This window comes from Xyrauchen texanus, chromosome 45, assembly GCF_025860055.1.
Source record: "Xyrauchen texanus isolate HMW12.3.18 chromosome 45, RBS_HiC_50CHRs, whole genome shotgun sequence".
Classification (NCBI taxonomy): domain Eukaryota; kingdom Metazoa; phylum Chordata; class Actinopteri; order Cypriniformes; family Catostomidae; genus Xyrauchen; species Xyrauchen texanus.
This window is the reverse complement of record NC_068320.1, coordinates 27205010-27226274: the sequence shown is the minus strand read 5'-3', so window position 1 is coordinate 27226274 and position 21265 is coordinate 27205010. Positions and strand designations below refer to the sequence as shown.

Here is a 21265-nt window from a genome sequence, read left to right as displayed (position 1 = left end):
GTGTAAGAATGTGCATGTAAATGCACTCAATATCATGTTTTTTACATTTTTCAGAAACTTTCTTTTCCAAAGTTCTTAAAAGTACATTTTTACTACAAGTACAACAACACTGGAATAAAAGTACAATGATTGTAGCTTATGAATTGGCCTTTTCGGGTTTGAACCAGCAACCTTGTGGTTACTTTAGCAGATTTTAAACCACTAAGCCCTCCATAATCACATATTGTGATGGACAAGGTGGATCTGACACACACACACACACACACACACACACACACACACACACACACACACACACACACACACACACACACACACACACACACACACACACACACACACACACACTCAATATGGAACAAATTCTGAATTGAGCAGTGTTGCACTAGTAATCTATATCTCGCTCCTCACAAAGCATGCGTTTGTTCAGTGTTTGGGTTGAGTGCATCTGTTTGTCTCCATGACGTGTGCGCTCTGGAATCAGCCCTGTTTAGCTCGACTCCAGCACACACCTGTTAAGAGCACCGATCGCTCACTGGCCCCCGGTCAGCTATTTGCAGCCCATGTGAGCAGCACAAACCGTTCTGCCCAAGCCATTTCTTGAGTGCCTAATGAGATGGAGAACATTACATAAGCCTCCGATGAGCCAGTTAATAAGCCAAAACCATTCTTACACCCAATTACCCACAATCCTCCTCTTTACAGACAAAGCCCTCATTGATACAATTCAAGAACACAGCCAAAGGGATGGATTCAGCTGTAAACGACGGACTTCTGGAAAGTTGAAAACGTTCCACGGGTCTCGTTCTGAAAGTACACTTGGCCCAAAAGACGGGGAAAAACATGCAATCTTTTGTGCATGAATTGACTGAGGTTTGGTCCGCTTACTGGAACGGAGATTGGCTGGTATAATGGTAAATATTGTGCAATGGAAGAAGTGCGAGGACTGATAGAGATCGGACAGGACTGCTTTATGTCATTTACGTGTAATCGAGAGGAAGAAACATCTGTAATGTGACGATATAGAGCGCGAAAGGGTGTCCCAACAAGTCAACAAGCAACAACAGAAGCAAAGTTTAGTTGTTAACGATTGCCGAACAATGTCGCAACTTGCAACCCAAACAAATGTCAAGACAAGTAACTTGTTATAAAGATGTTTTGTTAGCCACAACGCGAAGCAAAGTTTTGTTCGGCTTGACGCATTAAAGAGTTCAATTGACATATGTGCGTATATCGGAAATTAAAACAGCATTTAAACTGGCTCATCGAAACAAATGAACATTCAGTACATTTATATGCACGGTTATAAATCAAGCTACAGTCTTTATCGGCCTTTCCAAGTATACATGACAAGTTGAAGACGTCATCTGAGACGGTGTTAAATAAAAGCCACCGGTCATTTTGTCCTTCTAATTGCAACGCTGCATTTAATTGCGGTACGATTAACGCGTATGCATGCTGGACGAAGCCGAGCTACTATCGCGTTATCTAGGTATGTTAGCCCCATTTCGAAACATTTAGGATATTACATTACATGACTTTAAAAACTAAAAAAATGATTTAAACGTTTTAGTCCGACTGAAATCAAACTTTTAAAAGTGCATGTAAACGTACTGATTAAATAATGCAATAGAGCGCAAAGGACGTCCCAAACAAGTCAAGAAGCAACAACAGAAGCAAAGTTTAGTCGTTTACGATTGCCGAACATTGTCGCAACTTGCCGCATTACAGAATTCAATTGACGTGAAGTCACAGGCGTGCATATATCGGCAATTTAACAGCGTTGAAATGGGCTCATCGAAACAAAAGACACATTCGGTACGTTTACATGCGCTATTATAAATCGAGGTACAACAGGCAGTTATAACAACCCTCGTTATTAGTCTGTCCAAGTATACATGACAACTATAATCTGTCTTTCAACGCCGAGGCCAATTGTGTGTACATTGTAATTGTTGCTTTAGTGTGAAGATGAAATCAAACTTTTAAAAGTGCCTGTAATTGCGCTGATTGGGTAATCCCAAACAAGTCAAGATGAAAACTAAGTTGTTATTATGAGGTGTTGGGCACAACGCAAAGTTTAGTGGTTTACGACTGTCGAACAATGTGACAACTTACACCATTAATATCGAAATAATTTGACAGGTGTGCGTGCATATCTGCTATAGCTTTAAAACTGGTTCATCAACACAATAGTTTTGCGGTTTTGAGTCTTCTGTTTACCAAAATTGTTATAAACGTTTACAAAACACACATGCAAAAAATCTATTGTAGGCTATATACACCGTTAACGTTAATATTGATACAAAAAGTCAAGATTTAAGTCATACCGCCCACCCTTAATTTGTACTAAGCGTTTAAATATGATGCAACTTCAGCAGCACAAATATGTCAGACACAAACTCAAGTCCCATGAAACCAGAACAACCAGTGCAGAGCAATGAAGACGGCAAACAAACGAAATCTGACCACACCTTGAACCTTTAACAGATATTCAGAGATCTGACAGTCTCTTCAAACAGCTAGTCAACGCACATCTTTGCATTCATAAAACTTCTCCTAGGCCGCAATGATAGCAAACGGTAATCAAACGGCGAAATCTCCAAATTCAAATGAACAACAAAATGCTGCAGGATCTAATCAAAGTCACTCCCAAGGGAGCTAACGTGCAGTCTCGGTGTATGGCTTGATTTATAGCGGTCTACGCTAGTTCTGTTAGCTTCAGACTGGTCTAAGGACGATCTGGAGATGACCTGAGACATTTACGACATGAGAAACACTTGCTCTTCAAAGAGATAGTCTGTGTTTGTACTTCAAACAGCATTCCTAAACTAAACAACCAGCAGTGACACCGACCACACACACATATTCCCACCAAAGCGCGCACACACACACCCCATCTTAATAGAGTTCTCAAGCTTTAACCAGGTTATAATGAGTGTTTCCAGTGGATTGGTTACTCACAGCACGAGCCGGTAAACTGTAGAACGAAAGAAGTGTTGACAGTAAAGTGATGAGCTTCGTTTTAGCACTGGAAGCAAGTGGCAGCTTTAAAGGGCAGAGGGAGGGCCCTTTTCAACCAATCACGACACTCCTATTGGCAACCACTCAGCGTGAAGCTCTGCCCACCTGCACCACTAGCTTCCAAAGTAAGTTTGAGATAAGCAATGCATTGCATAAACTTCTGTTTGCACTGGGGCAAGAATTTGGGAGGGTGTCCATAGGGACAAAGATATCGGACGGCCTGGCTCGGTTCGTGGAGGCAGATGGGCAGACAGTAGCCGCCAATCTGCATACAAGCACATTTTGGGGTCACTGACCAAAAGCGCACAAATGTGCACCGGGAAATAAATAGTAAAGTCATCAGAAACACAATTAGAACCGAATTTTACTGACAAACAATTTACAAAGCAACTTTCAGGACACTTAATGCAGGGAACTAAAAAACCATAGTGATGGGTCACTTCCCGCAGGAACCAAACCAGCAACCTTCCGAGTTTTAACCCATATGCAACACCATCCACACATACACAGAATTGTAAAATGTACTTCAAAATGAACTGGTTCATATCCCTGCATCAACCGGACTACATTAACTGGCACTATTGTTTTGCATACTAGATTTCCAAATCATCAATACACGCATTAAAACAGGCATATAAAAGCAAAATATCAGCCAGAGAATATATTAATTATCACAAAGTGTCCCCTAAAATCTCTTCAGTAACTACATAACGCCAGTAAAAGTGCTTGATGCAGATATCAGTATTACGTCTGAATGATGCATCAAATTATTGGCCGAATATGCCAAGTCATAGTAAAAAGCCAGTTCTTACTGTCTGGATGCAGGTGCTCCAGTCTCAAGGAGAAAGAGGTTTCCTGTGCACGGAAGACTTTCCTTATATGGAGTCACTCCTCTCATCGCAACCAGCCAATCAGCTGCTCTGGATCAAGGGTCAAAGCCCACGGAGGACCAAAGATTCACTCCATCACCCCTTAAAAACACCTCAAACTTGCACGCAGAAGTAGGCTAATCCAAACCTCAACGTCACATTAAAATACCTAGGGATGCCCAGATGCACAATATCTGATATCTGATTATTTAGAAAAGACATCTGCCGATACCGATAGTGAAGTGTTTAATTCTGGCTGATATAATACACGCTTCAGAGGAAGATATTAGACGAGCGCTCGACGGGAAGAAAACACTAGATGTTCGAGAGGTTCGTGAATTGCATCTTTTTAAATGGGATTTCTGCGTATTTGCAGATGGTATTTGATATTAAATTAATTGATATTTGCCTTTTATCATTAGAAAAGATAGTTAAAAGTTACAGGGAACTGTTGAGGAGAGAGGGAATGAAATGTACGAGCACTTTAACATTATGAGCTCAAATATGTCTGATGTTCGGACTGTTTAATTGACACTGTTGCACACCAGTCTATTATTGTAGTAACATGATGGCATGTAACATCTAAATGAACCGTGACTGGTTGTTTACATGCATTGGTCACTTCACATGCAATCAGGCGATTTTCAGCACCTTCAAAAAACAAATTGGCCAAATGGGAAAATGTATCGGCATCGTCAGAATATCGGCCGATTTATCGGCCTCTGCGATATATCGGTCGACCACTGCTAGTGATGCACCAATACAAAATGTGTGTGCCAATACGATATCTGCTTATTTAGCAAAAAACATTTGTCGATACTAGTGTTGTCAAAAGTACCGGTACTTCGGTACCAAGTCGATACTAAAATAAAAAAGATGTAACGTACCGGTGTTTCTGCAGTAGCGGTAGTACCGAGCACCGAATCTATCCGGTACCAGCGCACAGTATGACTGACACGCGACAGCTTTAAAATGCTCACAGGCTTATTTTGAATGCGTGCTCTGTTACTTCTTGTACACTGAAATTGACAATGAATCAAATTAAATTCGTGACATGCCCTAGCATGATTTATTAAACCGCTAAAGGCTGCAATCTTACTGTGGAAGAGATGTGTACCTTAAATAAATACAACCCTAGAGAATCATTCACATTGTATAAGATGACAAAGCGGAGCACTTATCCATTGTGAATCATGTAAAATATACATTTATATAATTAAAATCAAAGCATCTGCGCTCTAATCTCAGCTTTATTTATATCGCATTTAAAACAACAGTTAACCAAAGTGTGTCACAGTAATACAATTTAAAACACAACAACATTTCAAAATGACCACATACACAAACACCAGTAATGTCAAATACACAAAAACACTCCAAAACTGTGTCCTACATTTCATTGGTCAGACTTAAAGGCCAGTTTAAAGAGATTTCAGACATGACTTAAAAGTCTTCAATGATCGCAAACTGTTTATCCAGAAAAGTGAAGCATCCGGCAAAAACGCGTCATAATAAAAGCACGATTCAAAATAAAATCTAGATGCCTGAAATTGAAGAAATTGAATAAAAATATGGTACAACTTAATAGTAATAATATCTCTGTAATAATACTAATTAATCAAAGTATCACAAGCAAGACATCTGTTGAAATAAAAGTTTGGCAAAAAAAAAAAAAATGCAATGACATGTTAAAAAGTTTTAAGAACGTATTGATTAAACACCATTTTGATGATGAAATTAAATTAATAATAATAATTATTAAAATAATTAAAAATAAATAAACTGGTGTGTTCAATAGCACATTATAATATTAGCATATTTTTGCTGTGGTATCGAGAACCGTGAAATGTAACTGGTATCGGTACAGACTACTGAAATTTTGTTACCGTGACAACATTAGTCGATTCCAACAGTTGTGGTGGTTCTGCTACCTTCAAAATCACTGATATTGAATTACACAACTTTGAAAGAAATTTAAATAAAAACTTGGGATGCACCAAAACATAATTTGTGCTGATACGAATATCCGATTATTTAGAAAAACATCTGCTTATAACGATAGCTAAATGCTAGCAAACCTTAAGTTTGTCAGAGTGTTGCAGAGTTTGCAATTTATTACATTTATTAGAGGATCCACAGTGGCTTCAACTTTTCATTTCTATTTTGCGCAAGTTTCCCAGAAGTGACTGGGGAACACATGGGATGGAAATGCAGCTTTATTCTAAAAACGTTTTAGTTTTTGCAATGTTCCAATTTTGCTCATAAATTATTAATAATAATAATAATTAATCAAACTTGTATGGAAACATGGCTAGTAAAACCTAATTCAAAGTAATTATCAATAGTGCAGATAATTGCTTTTATCGGCTGGTAGCAATGTTTGGACAATACATTTGTGCATATAAAAATAACTAAACGTACTAAATTTATAAGACCACTGTACTGTAGAAAACGAAAAACATCACTGTCACATGTCCTGCCATTGGAAACATAGTTGGTGTGGGCGCGGTTGTCATAGAAACAGAGTTGTGTTGAGAGAGATGCCTCAAGATGAAGCAACATTTCACACACAATTGCTGCTCAAACAGCCTAAAAAATGATTTTTTATACCACAGATGTGCAAGAAAGATAAATATTACATAAGTGAGAGAAAAGGAAGATGTGACAGACAGCTGTCAGTTCTCAAGATATTCTTTCAATAAAAACAACATAGTTTGGTGCAGTTGCACAGTAGCTAAGTAGATAAGTCAACATCAAATGGCAAGTGCAACCCATTTAACTTACATCATGGGAGACAGACTTTATCCATCGGGAGTTGATTTGATGGTGTAAAGTGTCCCTATATGACAGGTGGTTAATAACACCAGGAACTTGTATTAAGAAAGTTAATCGGATCCATTTTGATTTCATGTCGACTTTAACTCATGGGTGAAATGGCATCACAGTCTCTGTGCAAATATTTCTCAAGTGGGTTGCACAAGTGGATGTCAAGCGCAGGACTCATATTCTCCACCAGCTGTAAGATTACCCCCTCCTCAACCCTTCACATGCCTCTAGACTACATTACAAGTATAAATTAACCTACAGAGAAGGAACATCTGCCAACTCGATGAAAAAACTGAAATGGCGTGAGCTGCTTCACTTTTAAGAGCAACAAAACAATTCTAAAGACCAAATTATACTTAGTTTTTCCTGGTAGAAAATCAGTACAACTTTGAGCTGTTGGTGATGCTAGAGGGTTTACGATAGAGACCCCAAATTTGGCAAGATAGGAAAGCATGTCGGCTACTATCAATGTGCCAAATTTCACCATGTTTTCCATACAGCAGTCATAGACTTCCTGTTAAAATATGCAGCAGTAGAATTCTAAAGACCAAATTATACATAGTTTTTTGGTAGAAAATCAGTACAACTTTGAGCTGTTGGTGGCGCTAGAGGGTTTACGATAGAGACCCCAAATTTGGCAAGATAGTAACTGAGACTCTTTCCAATCAACGTGCCAAATTTCACCATGTTTTACCATACAGGAGTCAATAGACTTCCTGTTAAAATGTGCAGCAGTAGAATTCTAAAGACCAAATTATACTTCGTTTTTTTGGTAGAAAATCTGTACAACTTTGAGCTGTTGGTGGCGCTAGAGGGTTTACAATAGAGACCCCAAATTTTGCAAGATAGGAAAGCATGTCAGCTACTATCAATGTGCCAAATTTCACCATGTTTTACCATACAGGAGTCATAGACTTCCAGTTCAAATTTGCAGCAGAAGAATTCTAAAGACTGAAGTATACGAGATGTATCGGCACGCAGAAAAACTAAGTATACTTTGGTCTTTAGAATTCTTCTGCTGCAAATTTGAACAGGAAGTCTATGACTTGTGTATGGTAAAACATGGTGAAATTTGGCACATTGACAGGAAATGGTCTCTTCTACTATCTTGCCAAATTTGGGGTCTCTATCATAAACCCTCTAGCCACCAAGAGTTAAAAATTTTACTGATTTTCTACCAAAAAAACAAAGTATAATTTGGTCTTCTGTATGACTTCCGTATGGTAAAACATGGTGAAATTAAACTTTATTTTTTGATGGTGACTCAAATTTTGTCATCAACACAGTACACACAGACTGTCTGCATACAGCCTTGTTATCCTAGACACGTGGACAATCCATGTGACTGTGCGGAAGGGAATATCCCAAAAAAGTTGTAGTGCACATGTTGACAGCATCCATATGGGCTCGTGGTCAAAAGAGCAAACTTGAAAAAGCTTGTCCTTGGTTTCATCCCTCTGTCCACCATCTTATCAGTTAATTGATTTGCTCATTGCTTGTGACATCAGTGACGTACTAGAACACATACGTACTTCCACTCACTCTCTAAGGAAAAATACAGCTCTGGCGAGGTAAATAACGAACACTGAAGGTAAATGGTGACGAAGGTCCAATACTTTAAAGCTTTAGACATTAGTTTGGCTTTGAACAGCTCAGTGAAAAACATCATTTATGACCTCATGTGCTGGTAACAACCCAGACGGTGCAACAAAGACTTCTTTCAGTAAAAATGACTGGCTAAATTCAGAACCTCATTCTCACATTTGATTCTCAAAAGTGATCATACACTCCACATTAGCCCAACATCTAGAGTCTAGATTTGTCTACTGTAGACTCTAGACAACCCAATTTACCATATCTGCCATCAACATCAGCATGAGCTTCAAGTATCATTTATGTATTCAGTTTTTAAATGTGCCACGTCAGGTTTGATGTCAATGAACAAACACACCAAAAAAAATTCCACAGGAAGTACAGCTGAAATGATTGACAGCTGTCTTTCATGAGCAAAGCCTACCAGTGAGGTTACTAGAGTTCAAAGAATCATGACACATCGTCACTGATTAAGTTATGTAAGTGAACGAGTTACCATTATGTTAAAACTGAGTTTACTACACTGGGACTCCAAGCAAACTGGAGTGAATGCCCAAAAAGTGGGATGGACGGACGGATAGATGGATAGTTAGATTTCGCCATTAGAGATAAGAGTGTTTGTGAAACGGGCTCCATGTAGTGTTTGCATAGTGAGTTCGGTCTTGATATTTGATCTTAAAATGTTGCTGCTCGACATGTTTTGGGTGACCCAAAATCAACTTTGTAAATGTACCCAAGGGCAAAAGGAACAGTTAAGCCAAAAATTTAAATCCTGTTATTATTTACTCCCCTAATTTTCTTCCAAACCAGAGCCATTTTTGAATTTTGAAGGTGTGCTTGACATAAGCTTCGGTGGAGGGAAAGATTATTAGTAAATAAGGCCTTACATTTGGGTTTGTTCCTCACAAATGCTATCATTTGCCTACAAAACTCTTGCAAAACAAGTTGTATGCACTAGTTTTATGGCCTTTTGGGAGCTTGACAACCGTCGTCACTTTGAACTGTTGTATAGCAAGAGTGGTGTGAAGATCCTTCACATTTTTTATTTTTTTTGCATCTGTTTGCATCTTTTAAAATACAATTACATCAGAAATTGTAAAAAAAAAAAAACTTTTTAAACGTACAAACTTAGAAGTTTAACCCTATGTTAACAGTAATTAATATGCAAACACAGGTTAGCAAATCAATTGTTCCACCTGTAAATCATGAATTATTAATAAAGGGCCTCAGCAACTAAGTCAGTTTAATGTGTGTGTGAATGAGCTGAGTATCGGTGGGTGGATCACACATCACAGAATGTTCCAGATTACCATAAACCTCAATACAACTACACTGGAAATGGAGTAGAAGAGTTAAAGACAGATCATTCTTATGCAGAATTACTTTGGCCAATCAAGTTGGCTTAAGTGTAAAAAACCAAACAAACAAGTGACTGGACTTGAAAAAACAAGACAAATGTGCAAATGAAAAAATAATATTTTTCTCCAAACTACATTTAAAATTCACGGAACTCTGTTGTTTTCTTAATTGCTGAAAAACAATGAAATGCGCCACACACACACACACACACACACACACACACACACACACAAACAAAACTTTTCTTCCTGACCCAAACATAATAAAAGTACATCAGTGCTCTAGAATCATATATATATATACACACACACACACGTCTAAATGAGAAATCTATATAAATTGTATAAAGATGCTTTAATGCGGCACGTTTGATTCGCTGGTCCAGATCGCGCGCGCCAAACAAACGCTTTGTCCGCGCGACACCAAAACAATAGGCTCCCATTAATAATAATAATAATAATAACAACAACATTAAAATGTATTGTTTAAAGTCCACTTATTTCACATTTAATAGTAAAGAGAAAACCTTAAAGTTTCAGATATTTTGCTTTAACGTTTGCACTCTTAAAAGACCCAATAATGCAACACCCTTCAGTTCCTACAGTAGTTTTTTTTTTTTTGTAAAATTGTTGCATGCAAATTTGTAATTTAAGCGATGCAACAATAACATGCATTAAAAAACGATTCATATAACATGTAAAAAGCTCATTCTTAGACATAATGACACTGCTGGTCGGTTCGTTCACATTAAGTGATGCTTTCTTAATGTACCGATACATCTCGTGCAACAGCAATCACCAGTGCTGCAAAGGCAATGTTTCACCTTTCTTCGGATTAACTAATATGTGTGCATGTGAGAACCCACCTGGAATTAGCGCAAATCTCTCAGGGTGAAAAAGACACGAGTGGACACATCAAACCATTTAACAGGGAGGAGCGCGTGGAAATTTCCACCATGTGATGCAAACCTTTCTTGAGCATCAAATTACACCAACAAGACAGGCGCGCGCAGGTCTATTCTGGTGGTCTCCCTCATCCAGAGAGTCATTCACGAGAAACCGGTTTCTGTGTGTAATCAGAGATTACATTGGCTCTGAAATGGCTTTTGATTTTTCGTGGTTGTTGAATGCATATGACAGAGAACAGTCATGAGGTTTCCTTCACCTTTAATGGCATGAACTGCTGCCCAGAAATGACATATAATACATGCATCATATTCTAGATATATGATCTGATGCTTAGGTTGCATGTCCAGAAGTGTACAGACTTGGTTTGACAAATAACAAATCAAATATTTTATTTGAACTCATGCTATTCTATTTTATATACAGTATATTTTCATTTATACTGTTTTTAACACTATTACTGGCATATTTTGTAACTTTTTTGTATTGGTGCTTTCACAATATTGTATGTAAAAATGTATTATTCTGCACTGATGTTTTATATTGATTAATATCTGTACATGTTTAAGTTTATTTTGCACAGTTGCTCATTGTATTCTCCAGCACAAACAGCCTGAATCAGCATGCAAACTAATGCTGGTTAAACCGGTCTGCTCAGCAGGGAAAGAGTTACACATGACAGATGTCGAGTTGTCTCCTGAGAATAAAACAGTATTCGTTTGTACTAATATTGTCAGTATTAATTATATAATATGTATAGAACATATTACATAATAAGGCATGAGTTTAAAAAAAAAAAGATTTTCTAAATGTTGAAGAATCTAGTCCATCGAGTATCTACATGTTTGTTTAGTCTCTGAACACAAGATCACTTACAGAGTGCCAAATTCATTCAGATGACTTTGCTTTGTTTTTCTTTTTTTTTTTGAGTAAGCACACATATCAGTGCAGACACAACTCAATGTAAATACACGTGAAAGTGCTCGAGCGAAATCACATAACTGTACAAGAATCAATCAAACAAGAGACTAATAAAGAAATATGGCTCCCCTAAAAGTTTATCTTCAGTTTCTACTAAAAGAATTATCAGTATCAACTAAACATCATCTGCAGCCTGAAACTGAACTTTTGATCAGATTTTAGTTGTGAACGCACTTAATAGAGAACTATTGGATGCTCCCTTGCTCCCTATTTAGTGCATGACTTAACCTCCAGTGTGCTGTCTGTCTGCACTGGTCTCAGAACAGTTATAGAGAGCTATAGGTTGCTCCCTTGCTCCCTGTTTAGTGCATGACTTAAACTCCAGTGTGCTGTCTGTCTGCACTGGTCTCAGAACAGTTATAGGGAGCTATAGGATGCTCCCTTGCTCCCTATTTAGTGCATGACTTAACCTCCAGTGTGCTGTCTGTCTGCACTGGTCTCAGAACAGTTATAGAGAGCTATAGGATGCTCCCTTGCTCCCTATTTAGTGCATGACTTAACCTCCAGTGTGCTGTCTGTCTGCACTGATCTCAGAACAGTTATAGAGAGCTATAGGATGCTCCCTTGCTCCCTATTTAGTGCATGACTTAACCTCCAGTGTGCTGTCTGTCTGCACTGGTCTCAGAACAGTTATAGAGAGCTATAGGATGCTCCCTTGCTTCCTATTTAGTGCATGACTTAACCTCCAGTGTGCTGTCTGTCTGCACTGATCTCCAGAACAGTTATAGAGAGCTATAGGATGCTCCCTTGCTCCCTATTTAGTGCATGACTTAACCTCCAGTGTGCTGTCTGTCTGCACTGGTCTCAGAACAGTTATAGAGAGCTATAGGATGCTCCCTTGCTCCCTATTTAGTGCATGACTTAACCTCCAGTGTGCTGTCTGTCTGCACTGATCTCAGAACAGTTATAGAGAGCTATAGGATGCTCCCTTGCTCCCTATTTAGTGCATGACTTAACCTCCAGTGTGCTGTCTGTCTGCACTGGTCTCAGAACAGTTATAGAGAGCTATAGGATGCTCCCTTGCTCCCTATTTAGTGCATGACTTAACCTCCAGTGTGCTGTCTGTCTGCACTGGTCTCAGAACAGTTATAGAGAGCTATAGGATGCTCCCTTGCTCCCTATTTAGTGCATGACTTAACCTCCAGTGTGCTGTCTGTCTGCACTGGTCTCAGAACAGTTTGAAATGCACCTTATGTTCATCATAACTCCATATAAAGCCTCTGAAAGACACATTTATCAGTTTTTGGATGCGGTGTGATAATGCAGTGAATATTGGATATTTTAGGAAGATTGGCCTATAGTCCACATACGTGGTCATTGTGTTTAACAGCGTGCCGTTTCGTGATAAATCAATACAATTTGAAAAATGGCATATCGGATGAAACTAGAGACTCTAATGTTTTGAGTCAAATAGTTTTTAATGTGAACATGTATTTAGGTTTCTTACCAAGATGTAGTTTTGTTGCCACTTCTCCCAAAAACAAACTCTGCTGTGATCAGCGCCATGTTGTTGTGTCACATGACTCGATGCTTCAAAAGTTTAACTCTTTAATGACAGCCTAGACTCTCCTGAACTGAGATCAGTCAGTTTAAATGAAATTAAATTATGCATAGCCTATAGCGAAGCCAAAACGTGTAATGTCCTCACATGTGGACGCAGGGTCTCAGGAGGTTAAAACATTCCTCCCCGTTTGATGAAATAATATAATCACCACAGCGATAAAACATTTCAAAAGATGGTTAAAGAATATAAAATGATAACTTCATGTGACTCCCAATCCTTTACGGAACAATGGCCAACTTTAGCTCTATTTCCATCCTGTTCATTTTCTGGCCATTGTGTAAACAATCGGACTATAAAACTTCCTTAAATTGTAATTCAAGCATATCCCTTTTTTAGATGGTACAGAGTTTAAAAAGTACTGCATAATAGGAATGACCCAGTATGTGTAATGTGCGATTCCAAACGTAGTCATAGTTTCAGTGAATGCCGGCATCCACTAATTTGAAAGGCTTGTTGGGATCAGCTGGAGGGTTGATACGTCGGAACGGTGTACAGCACACTGGAAGTGCCTGTGGGTATTTTTAGAAGGGCAGGTACATTTACAAGTGACCCATTTAGCCGAAATAGACTCTCTGTCAGTGGGAAGCTTAGATCCTGTACAGATCAGATCATAACTTTCTGTCTCGTGCAACAGATTCAGAACAAAGAATCTACAATACAAATTCTTCTTTGTTAGAGTTCTATATAGAACCTTTAACTCTAAAAGTGCATTCTCGAAGAATCACATTGAGATGAGATCACAATTGAGTTTAAATGTGAAAGTATAGTATTTGGGGTAATAACCCCCCATTGACATAAAGACAAAGGTACAAGACTGTACTTACTGTCTTTCATGAAGGCATGGACTACAATCCCATGATGCATTGCGAATGATGTCATTGAATACAAAACAATGGGAATATATATAACTATTGGTTTTAGGTTGTTGATTATAAGTATAGAAATAATATATTTTACGTTTATTGCAAAATATCCTGATATGTTCAAATATATACAGTAAGTAGTTTAAGGGTGACGGGAGACCGACTCGATTACGTCATTCACAGTGCGTCATGGGAGCGTACGGTCGCTCCGAGGCATGTTTCGTGGGTTTCGTTGGCTGCAGTTCTCTGATTGGTGGATCTTTCTCTGCTGCACTATGGGTAATGTAGTTGTTTACCATTAATTCTGCTATCATACAGGATTTTTAAACAATGAAGTTGAGATAACGTAAACGGAATCATATATCATCAATGAACGACCTCGTAACTCAGGGTAGGTCTGTCTTTAAAGATTTATAAGTAATCTTTGAATATTAATGGTTTATGGGATAAATTAATGGGATTAATGCTACTCATGTTACTCTCCACGATCCACACACAACTCACCACACGCCCCATTGAGAGAACCACTAATCACCACCACGAGGAGGTTACCCCATGTGACTCTACCCTCCCTAGCAACCGGGACAATTTGATTGCTTAGGAGACCTGGCTGAAGTCACTCAGCACGCCCTGGATTCAAACTCGTGACTCCAGGTGTGATAGTCAGCGTCAATAACGCCGCTTCAACGTGGGCCGCCATCTTGATTGTTTTGGGTTGACTGGATCACATGATTACGTCACATGACAACAAATACATAATCGTTTTCAAATTAATAATTCGTTGTCCACACTACAACGCAAAGACAGCGTTTTAAAATGTATCCACTTTGGAGAGTGCTTTTAAAAAAAACACACATTTTTACTGACAAAAACCATCTCAGTTTGGACGGGAGGCCAAAACATAGAGAAAATGATGCGTTTTTAAACGAAAACGTACTGTGTGGACGGAGCCTGATCCAATCACAATGGAGGTTTATTTGTTTAGCATACTTGAGATGTTAGGATATCCCAAATGTGATTTAACCATTGCCCCTACAGTATATCGAACCCCGCTTTTACCCCAAAATGCCCCTTCGCCAACTATTTCTAAATGGTGAATTTGAATCAAAACAACCATCCTTTGTTATTTCTTTTCAAACGTTGCGACCAGAAAAAAAAAAAAGGACATTTTCATGAAAGGGGCCTTATTAGCCTTATTGTACCCAATAATTATAATGACCTCCTTTTCACTCTGTTTGCCATCTTGGATGGATTGTTTGGCTGAGTCGGTCACAACGCATTATGCAATTGCATTCCCTGTGAAGGAAACTGGAAAATTGAGCCAAATATGCTGCATTGGGAGTTTGGGAACAGAGCCCACGACTCTCATCAATCCCTCTCACTATGTGTAACGGGATAAGTTCTAAGTTTTCGACCAGACATGATGACCAAAATATCATCATCATTGTGTAATTTGTGGATCTTATCTTTTAGATGACGAATGTTATTGTATTCTCGCTCTGAGCTTGTTTTGGCTTGTGTTTGAACTCCAGAAGTTCTGGTACATTCTGTTCCGAGAAAGCCGCCGAGTGTTTTACAGAAAAAGCCATCAATCATTGACATGCTTTTTGTAAGCATATGTGGCCATTGAAATGTGTGTGTGTGTGTGTGTGTGTGTGTGTGTCTCAGAGCACAGGTATGCACTTGCCTCAACTCCAGTTATTCTAGACATTTATCTTGACATCTCTCTCGAAAATTAGGAGAAAGATTTGTGGGTCATTTTGGAACGGCTTTCCTGAACTTTGATGTAATAAAATCCACCAATCTGCACTAATGTACTTGCATTATTGGACTAAAATATATACAACAGACTTTGTCTTATCTGTATATGTCAAATACATCAATTTGATCAAATACAAAGATTGAAAATGTAACTAATGTTTTATGCCACATGTAACCATTATAATAGAATATTATGAACTATAGCAGGTTTAATGAATAAATTTTTTTAAACACATCCGTTTTTTTTTTTTGCCCCACATTTTGAATTTTGGGGCAATTTTTGCCCCAAACCCTCCTTAATTTCTGACCCTACTGTATCAGCATTTATGTGATTAAATGCAACAGTGTTTCCTACAGCTAACAACAGCACTTGCATAATATTGCTTTTATATAACACGTATAAACAAGAAGTTAATATCAAGTGCATTTTAAACACAATATGACTAAAGCTGCGTACACACTGCCAGCGACATCGCGCGCAACAGCGACTTCATACCATTCATTTTCAATGAGAGCACAGCGACTTCCGGCGACACGAGCTGTCGCGACCATTAGCGGACTAGATGTGGGCGTGTCCAGCGACGCGACAAAGTTGAGACAAGTTCAACTTTATTCAAATGAAGAGCGACTAACGGAAGCGACAGCCAATAGGAGAGAAGACGGGAGAGCTCACGTGATCCTTCTCTCTCTCTCTCTCTCTCTCTCTCTCTCTCTCTCTCTCTCTCTCTCTCTCTCTCTCTCTCTCTCTCTCTCTCAGCTCCTGCAGTAACGGAAAGATGGATGAAAGGCTAATTCTTGCTGTTTGCAATGTTCCAGTGCTCTATGATATGGATATGGTATATCCAGCCGGTGGTACTTGCCGTGCTGACTCCGAGATGGAATGGTTTTGTGGACCCAGACAGACCGGCGTTTGCGTTTTCACCTCAGATAAACAGCCGCTATGGCAAACAGCACGCCTTGTTTCTCATTCATCTTTGATATAAAGCATTTTATGTACTGATTCCATTTATATTTAGTCTTTTCCCTCCAAAATGTTTGTTTTTAGCGCCAAGAAAAGCGATTTGCTGTCAAGAACAATGGAATGACATCCGTGAATGTCATTTATAAACGTTACTAGGCAACCAGTAGTGGAATGCCACTAGCGACGTAACCGCCAGCCACTGGCGACCTGCAGCGACAAAGTCGCTGGCAGTGTGTACGCAGCTTAATGTATCTTATATCTGATACACACATTAAACTGACCCAGTCCTACATAATTTACTTTACTATTCATAAAATGCATATTTTTGGGTTAAAATATAATTCAGCTGAACTGACCTGGGTACTCATTGAGCGATTATGTTTTGATGTCAAGAGCAGGGGATAAAGGCCAAAGTGCGTTCCTTTGTGTTCTTTCTCGTGGACTTGTTCGATGTCATCATCCACTGCCAAAGTTAAATTCCAATATTCAAGAACGCAAGTATCGAGAATGAATAAAAGGACCCGGATGTAGAGGATGCATCCGATCACGATGGGAGAAAGGTGCCTCTGGTTGTTCCTTGCAGGGTACTTAACCGTACAGTCTCCATATGGTTAGGATTAGGGTGGGGGAAATGATTGTTAACAGACTTCATTCTTTTAACGTGTCACTAGCCCTGCAAAACCTCACTGGTGTAATGATAATAATTCTGTGACTGGTGTGTGATAATGCCAGTTGTTCTCTCACTGGCTTCAAATGTGTTGTCACACTTAATTGTGCAACAGGAAGTTCACAGCACATCTATATTCTTGCAAAGATGCGTTCTGACTCCTGTCATTCTGAATTCGTTCTTTCAAGGTAGCCTGTCAAGACTGGTCTCCACAAGAATGCAAGTCTGTTCTTTGCGTTCTTAGAATTGAGAAACACCATATGTACAAGGGGAGTGAAGCCACACAACAATAACAATAAATACTATACGCCATGGCTTGGTCCTCGGCCACTCCTCCACCAACAGCCGCGACTCCCCGGCGGATCGGAGGCCGTCCTCCGGCCCCTGGTGGATGGAACGCACTGCCGCGTTTTTGGTGGATGGAAGGTGTCTCCCCTGCCCAGTGGTTCTCCCGCTCCAGGCGGTCGGCCAGAAGCCCTTCCCCACTTGCGGTCGCTGGTCCTCTCTTGACCCCGCTGCATTTCAGCGGCTGGTAGGGTCTCCTCCGCGCCTGGTAGTCCAGGCAGTCGGCTAGTAGCCCTCCTCCCCTCGCGGTCAGCAGCCGCTCCTCCGCTTTCAGGTGGCCTGGCTCCTCCATCCCCCGGCGGATGGCCGCGGCTGCTCCGATTTCGGTGGACGGTAGTGGCGAAAACTCTACTACGGCAGATACCTCCTCCCTCCCGGGTCTCGGCACCATTGTATCAAAAGGATAAATGTTGGGAAAGGAGGTGGCGAGAACCGGCTTGACAATATACATCATCTTTTAATAAAACAAAAAGACACAAACATAAACACATCTCCCTCTCTCTCGAACTGCCGCCTCCGGTCACCTTTATCCCTCTTTTCCCTGATTAGCCTGATTAGGGGCCGGGTGTGCAGCATCACAACCCGGCCCCTGCCTCCTCCCTGTCACAATGGCCAATAATACGCAAGGGGAGGAGCACAAAGTACAATCTGCCAATCTGGAGTCGCGAGTTTGAATCCAGGGCGTGCTGAGCGACTCCAGTCGGGTCTCCTAAGCAACCAAATTGGCCCGGTTGCTAGGGAGGGTAGAGTCACATGGGGTATCCTCCTCGTGGTGGTGATTAGTGGTTCTCTCTCAATGGGGCGTGTGGTGAGTTGTGTGTGGATCGTGGAGAGTAGCATGAGTCTCCACATGCTGTGAGTCTCCGCGGTGTCATGCACAACGAGTCACGTGATAAGATGCGCGGATTGACGGTCTCAGAAGTAGAGGCAACTGAGACTCGTCCTCCGCCACCCGGATTGAGGCGAGTAACCGCACCACCACGAGGACCTAATAAGTATAGCTGCAGACCGGAGACCTCCAACTGGGGGGAGCAAGTAGGCGGACATCCAAGTAGGCGGACATCCCCGTCACAACCGAGGCTGGATGTTTGTACAGGCCATTTGGAGCTAAAGCTCACCCATTTGGACCACAAATTTGCGTCACGCGTCCTGTACGTGGACACTCAGCGTTAATGGTCAACTAGCATGTCACGACAGTGAGTTAATGGCTGTATTCCATTTGAAGTTATATCCCCTTCCCTCGAAAGCTGCCTGAAGCGTACATCAGGTTTGGCTCGCTCCCTCATCAAAATCGAGAGGTTGAGGGTCTGTCAACAGGAACTTCCCTCGACTTCCAAAATGGCGGCGGGGATTCCAGTGAGGGTAGAACGCGAGGAAGTGCTTTGGGGAGTTAGCGAGTGGTCCTAGCGCATAAGCATGCACAGTGAAATTAAGTATACTTTGTAAGGCTAGCCTTCGATCGTACGCAGATGCTAAGCGTTCGTGTATACTTTGGGCTTTAATCGGACGATTCCAAGTCTCATATAAACACGTTTAAAATTAATAATAATCTTTGGTAGTTATTAGCAGATTGGTGTCCATGTAAACTTGCTTATGCATCCAAAACATTATTTGGAGTTGTGGTGGTGTAGTGGGCTAAAGCACATAACTGGTAATCAGAAGGTTGCTGGTTCTATCCCCACAGTCACCACCATTTGTGTCCTTGAGTAAGACACTTAACTCCAGGTTGCTCCGGGGGGATTGTCCCTGTAATAAGTGCACTGTAAGTCTCTTTGGATAAAAGCGTCTGCCAAATGCATACATGTAAATGTAAATTTGCTGTTGCTGCATGCAACGTGTGTTCTAGAACATGCTTAGAACGTGCAAAGGTTGCATGCGCAGCTGCATTTGTTTGCTCATCTGCTTCCAGCGGTTTGTTTCTGGACGCGGTCATCTTCATGGGTGGGTGTTGACACAGATGGACGCAAAACATGGATGTTTTGTAGCAGAACATCCAGACAATCAGGTCAGTGATTTTCCCATAGATCTTCTTTAATAGAGTTATTCATAAATACATTATAAATGAAATTCATTACTGTATGTGAAGTCTTAAAAAAAATTTAAAAAAAAAAAAATTTTGAAACGGCACATTATGTTCAGAAGTCAAATGGAGTAAACCTAAGAAAACTTCTGGATATTTGTTACTCAAAAATTCATGATAAAAATAATATATATGTATATATATTTTTTCACACTCAAATTGAAAAGTTCACCATTTATATTGTGGACTAATTGCAAAACAAATGCCAAATTTTTCAGAGAACCCCTGTGACCAGGAGGGCGTGGCTGGGCCGTGATGGGGCACGGTCGGCGCTGAATCAGCTGATCAGGGGCAGTGAGGACGCCGATTCGAGAGAGAGAGAGAGAGAGAGATGCACGGCCACATTGCATGTGTGTCTGTGTTTGTTTTATGTTGAGTTTCTTATTAAACTTTATTTTGACTTTTCAGCCGGTTCCCGTCTCCTCCTTGCCCAACCTTTACCTGTTACAACCCCCCAAAAGACCCAACCCTGTTCCTGGAGGCCCCCAAAACTACACATTTTGGATATCTCCCTGAATTGGGTGTCTCAGATAAGGGAGATATACAAAATGTGCGGTGTTGGGGGGCCTCCGATGCATTTTACCCCTCACAGATGTGCTCGTCCATAGACATTCAGTCTAATGTACAGTTCAAGCAACACCCTCATTATTTCAGTGAATATCTCGGCCTCTGAGTGGACTACAAGCTCAATCTAGGGGTCATTAGAAAGCTGAGATCCTCCTATATGACAAAATCATTAATTGTCAAAAACATACTTTTCTGATGATTTGTTTTGCATGCTTTTCCTGCTGGATGGCAGATTTTGTTCTGGACATCTAAGCTATAACTTTGGATTATTCTGCCAAGCAAGCACACATATAAGTATAAAAATGGCAAATATTTTAGGTAAAAACAGATATAACGTTTTTGGCTATTTGGGGCTTACAGCAGCAGTGACCGCCACATAAATAAGACATTTGTATTTGATAACTAACAGAAATCATACTTCACTTTGTGATTCTTTTGAAAGTCTTTCGAACTGTGGTATGAGTGCAACACAATAAACTATACAGTCACATTCCTGAGAATGAGAGCTTTCATTTGATATATGACTTGTCTATTATGGGATATACTTTTATTTTCATATAAATATTTCTACCACACAACCACTAGGGGGCGCTAATTTCCAACGCGAATGTTTTGTGGCATTATTTTGTTATTTTAAGTAAAATAAATGCAGAAGTGGAAAAGTTCAGCTTCTAATCTTTCAAATGATACTCATATGCCTGACTTCATTATACGGCGACTTTAACGTTTTAAGTGTAAATTTGTTTTGCGATTTAGCGCCCCCCTGTGGACCCCCCGGCGGATCCATATAAATACCCTTTACTTGATGGTTACACCATTTGAAAATGCTATAAATGTTTTTCAAAAATTTATGAAACCAACAAGGACACAAATATGACAATTCGTCAAACTTGATACACA

At 40.1% G+C, this 21265-nt stretch overlaps 1 protein-coding gene across 1 annotated transcript in view; it reads right to left on the bottom strand.

Moving 5' to 3' along the window:
• The window catches only part of slc38a4 (solute carrier family 38 member 4), a 37335-nt gene extending 20143 nt beyond the window's left edge, over positions 1-17192 (bottom strand). Inside the window, exon 1 of the mRNA XM_052118405.1 lies at positions 17063-17192. Within this exon, the coding sequence (XP_051974365.1) occupies positions 17063-17074 (12 nt within the window). The 5' untranslated portion in view covers positions 17075-17192. The remainder of the gene's footprint in view (positions 1-17062) is intronic.
• Between the last annotated feature and the right edge of the window lie 4073 nt (positions 17193-21265).